The 3,622-nt window shown below is 39.6% G+C and overlaps 1 protein-coding gene across 1 annotated transcript; it reads right to left on the reverse strand.

The window, feature by feature from the left end:
* Window positions 1–424: 424 nt before the first annotated feature.
* Window positions 425–3,403, reverse strand: LOC143975540 (P2X purinoceptor 7-like). Its single transcript, XM_077478001.1, has 4 exons — window positions 3,282–3,403; window positions 3,110–3,175; window positions 1,470–1,840; window positions 425–665 (listed from the first exon to the last, which is right to left on the reverse strand). Exons 1-4 carry the CDS (start codon window positions 3,282–3,284, stop codon window positions 476–478), a joined length of 630 nt encoding a protein of 209 aa, XP_077334127.1. The 5' UTR covers window positions 3,285–3,403; the 3' UTR covers window positions 425–475.
* Window positions 3,404–3,622: the final 219 nt, after the last annotated feature.

Here is a 3,622-nt window from a genome sequence, read left to right on the forward strand (position 1 = left end):
AAAAGTACATGGAAATCCAAAAATGTACAATTTCCAAAAAATATTGCAACCGAAGAAAGGCCTGAAACCAGTGCTGCTATTGCTAAGCACAGAACACGATTTCCTGTTGTATAAAATATTAAATCTAATTTTGGATTCTATTCTTTAGAATGTTAAATGTTTTTTTTAATTATTGGTTAATTACTGTCTAAAAGAAATATATTTTTATGGTTTGTGTATGCACATTGCAATCTATGTATTTACTGATTTTTGGTATTTATTTTGAGTTTGTAATAAAAAAATTTAATATAATTGATTCCGAATCAAGTATTAGGAACAGTAATATGCATCTAATTTCTAAAATTACACATTAAATCAACATCATTAATAGTACTTAGCATTAACAAAGTAACACACCTATTGTATTTCAAAATTTTTTTTTTTATTTTAATTGCACAAATATTTCAAAAAAAAATCACATTAAACATTATTTCGTTTAATATAAAGCCATTTCGGAAGCATCATAATCATTGGCATAAAGAAATCCGACATATGATCCATTGGGATCTGGAAAAACAAGTCGTACTGCATTGACTGCACAGGAAGGTATAACCCTTCGGTTTCCCTTTCCTAAAATACCATAAATCCATGCTATGAAAGTGCGATACGCGGTTTTACGTAATCTCCTGGAATAAATAGAATAAAAAGTGTAAATATGAAATTTTATAAATAAAGTCACAAATTTCTAATTTATATTAATTATTAGCTTATTCCTTTACTACCATATATACTCCAATATAAGCCGAGATTTTCAGCCTCTTTTTTAGAGGCTGAAAGTGCCCCCCTCGGCTTATACTCGAGTCATCGCCGTCTGCCTGCCCAATCAGCGTGTCGAGCAGACAGACGGCGGCCAGTCTACAATTCAAAAGCCGCAACTCCCTGTCTGTGATAGGTGGAACACTCAATTTCCCAGCAGTCTGTGTTCCGCCTATCACGGACATCCGCTCATCCTCATACTACGGACGAGGATGAGAGGATGTCCGTGATAGGCGGAACACAGACTGCTGAGAAATTGACTGTTCCGCCTATCACAGACGGAGGCGCGGCTTTTGAACAGTGGAATGGCCTCCGAGGCGCCAACGCCGTCTGTCAGACGAGAAGAGCGTTGATCCTGGCATGGCAGAAGCACACAGGCTCGGGACACATTTGGGCTGGACACACAAGGCTGCACACACAGGGATGGACGGACACACACACAGGGATGGATGGACACACAGGGATTGACGGACACACAGGGATGGACGTACACACAGGGATGGACAGGCATGTCTCACCCTCGGCTTATACACGAGTCAATAAGTTTCACATTTGTTTGGGGTAGAAAATTGGTGGCCTCGGCTTATATTCGGGTGGGCCTATACTCGAGTATATACGGTACTTATAATTCTGACTTATAAACTTTAGAAGAAATATTGGCATAAAGTAATCACCTGTTGTTGTTGGCATCTACCAGAGGGAGATTATCCATATGAATCGCCATATACGCAATTCTCACGTGCTCATGGTGCACTATTTGAGAAATAAAGGTATCTGCCTGCGTAATGCATTGATGTCCCTCAGGTATGCAGGCGTCAACGGCGTATATTTCCCGGCAGCAGACAGACTCCACTTGGGTGGGCATTTTAATGCACCTTTCACATGAACACCACGTGACATTGCCAATTCGATCGGTTTCGCTCGGTTGGGTTTCTGATGTAGACAATCTATCACTGCTAGAGGGCAGGGTTGGGTTATTGGGGAAAGCCGGATCATTTTCTCTTGCTGGATACCGAGCCCATATTTTCTTTATCAGCATTCTGCGCTATAAGTACACAACGAAAAGAAAAGTAGCTTATACTTAGATTTTGTTTATCAAAATTTTTTTTTATTAATTTTTTTTTCCAAAAATATGATGCTTTAAGCGTCATTAATGTACTTGGAAGAGGCTTCACAGATGTATACAGAAAGAATGCCCTTATCCTCAACAAGGAGGCAGGACTCATTGGCTGCACTGGCAAGAACCAGTGGCGGACGGTGATCCAAATTTCTACACACAATTCAAAGCAAACAGAAGAATAATATAAATGTATGTTTTTTTTAAGAATTTTTAGAGAAATTGTCATTATTTCTCACTTACAGCATATGCATCCAACAAGTTACAATGCAAAATACATTTATCACAAGTATGGCGATACCACATGTGTGAGACTTTTGCAGAGCCTGGCCACAAACAGAGCACCAACATTGAATAGCACCTTGAGACGTTCGATGACCAAAATGACACATCTCATTTCACAACCATCTATTACACAATGGAAGGCCATGGAGTACCTGTACAATGGAATAGCCCACAAAATGACCATGTTTTTAAAAGCAAACACCTCAACGTATAATCTATGAGTCATAATGTGTCTTTTTAAGGGTTCTTGTTATTATTTACAGTATTTAATGAGAAAAATTGAAAGTAACATGGTACTCGGGTACTGAGATGGACTGGTGACAGGTACTCGGGTACTCTGATGTGCCGATGACAGGTACTCGGGTACTCTGATGGACTGTGAGTGACAGGTACTATGATAGTTGTTTATAGGTCCTCTATTGGGGGGGGTCAATCAGTGCGATTGTTGTACACTGTATGCGGTAACAATATGTTTACGCAATCTTCTCCTCACACACGATCGGTGTCTTAGGAGGAGAACCCAGTAACATCGCGTTACCGCGGTTTGTTAACAGTTATTGATCGGCTGTGTGTATCGATCACGTCGGCAAACAGCCAGCCAATGGCTGTTTACTAGCGTCGTTGAGAAGCAGTGTTCCCGTGAACACGCAGCTAGCGGCGTGCACACAAAGCGCGCTCGCGTTTGCGCCGCGCACAGTGTGTGTCTAACCATCTGTGATCGGCAGTGATGAAGTCACGTGGTTAACAGCCATACCCAATGGCTGTTAACCCCCCTCAGTGGCGAGGGGTGTCTCCATGACACCCTGCCTATTTAAAGGGGAAGCCGTCATATGACGCCCTCCAGCCACAATACTTGCACCGCCTGGCCGTCGTTTGACAGCCGGCGGCCATAAAGCAGTTAATTATACTTACTTTTTCATCCTGAGTCAAGGGCATGGTATTTTGAATGGTCGACGGTTCGGTCACAGCAGGATTGTCCTTAAAATGTATTAAAACAATAATTGTCAATTGACATGTTAGTTATTTTTTATATACTAATTGTAGACAAAAATTGAATTAAATTAATTATTTAAATTTTACTTACCATGGCAGTTGATTAAAATAAAAGGATCAACCAATTGATTTAGAATATTGTGTAAATATAGAATATCTGTAACTGAATAGAAAAATATATTATCTTGGCGATCTATATATATATCTATATATGTATATGTATATCTATGTACCTAAATTTCTTTGGTACAAATAACCCAAACTGCTGGATATTATTTGTTCTTTGTGAAAGTTAGGGAGTCTAAAAGCTGTGTTGCGAATTACTCAAAAATGCTAACATCTGATGTACTAGTGGTCTATCTCATTTATTGCGACCCGAACAAGCACGAAAAGTAAAAATACCCCCCAAATGACAACTTTATTGAAAGTATA

The sequence above is a fragment of the Lithobates pipiens genome, unplaced genomic scaffold (genome assembly GCF_037356315.1).
Source record: "Lithobates pipiens isolate NorthernLeopardFrog02 unplaced genomic scaffold, aLitPip1_a1.2 Scaffold_13, whole genome shotgun sequence".
Lineage (NCBI taxonomy): Eukaryota > Metazoa > Chordata > Amphibia > Anura > Ranidae > Lithobates > Lithobates pipiens.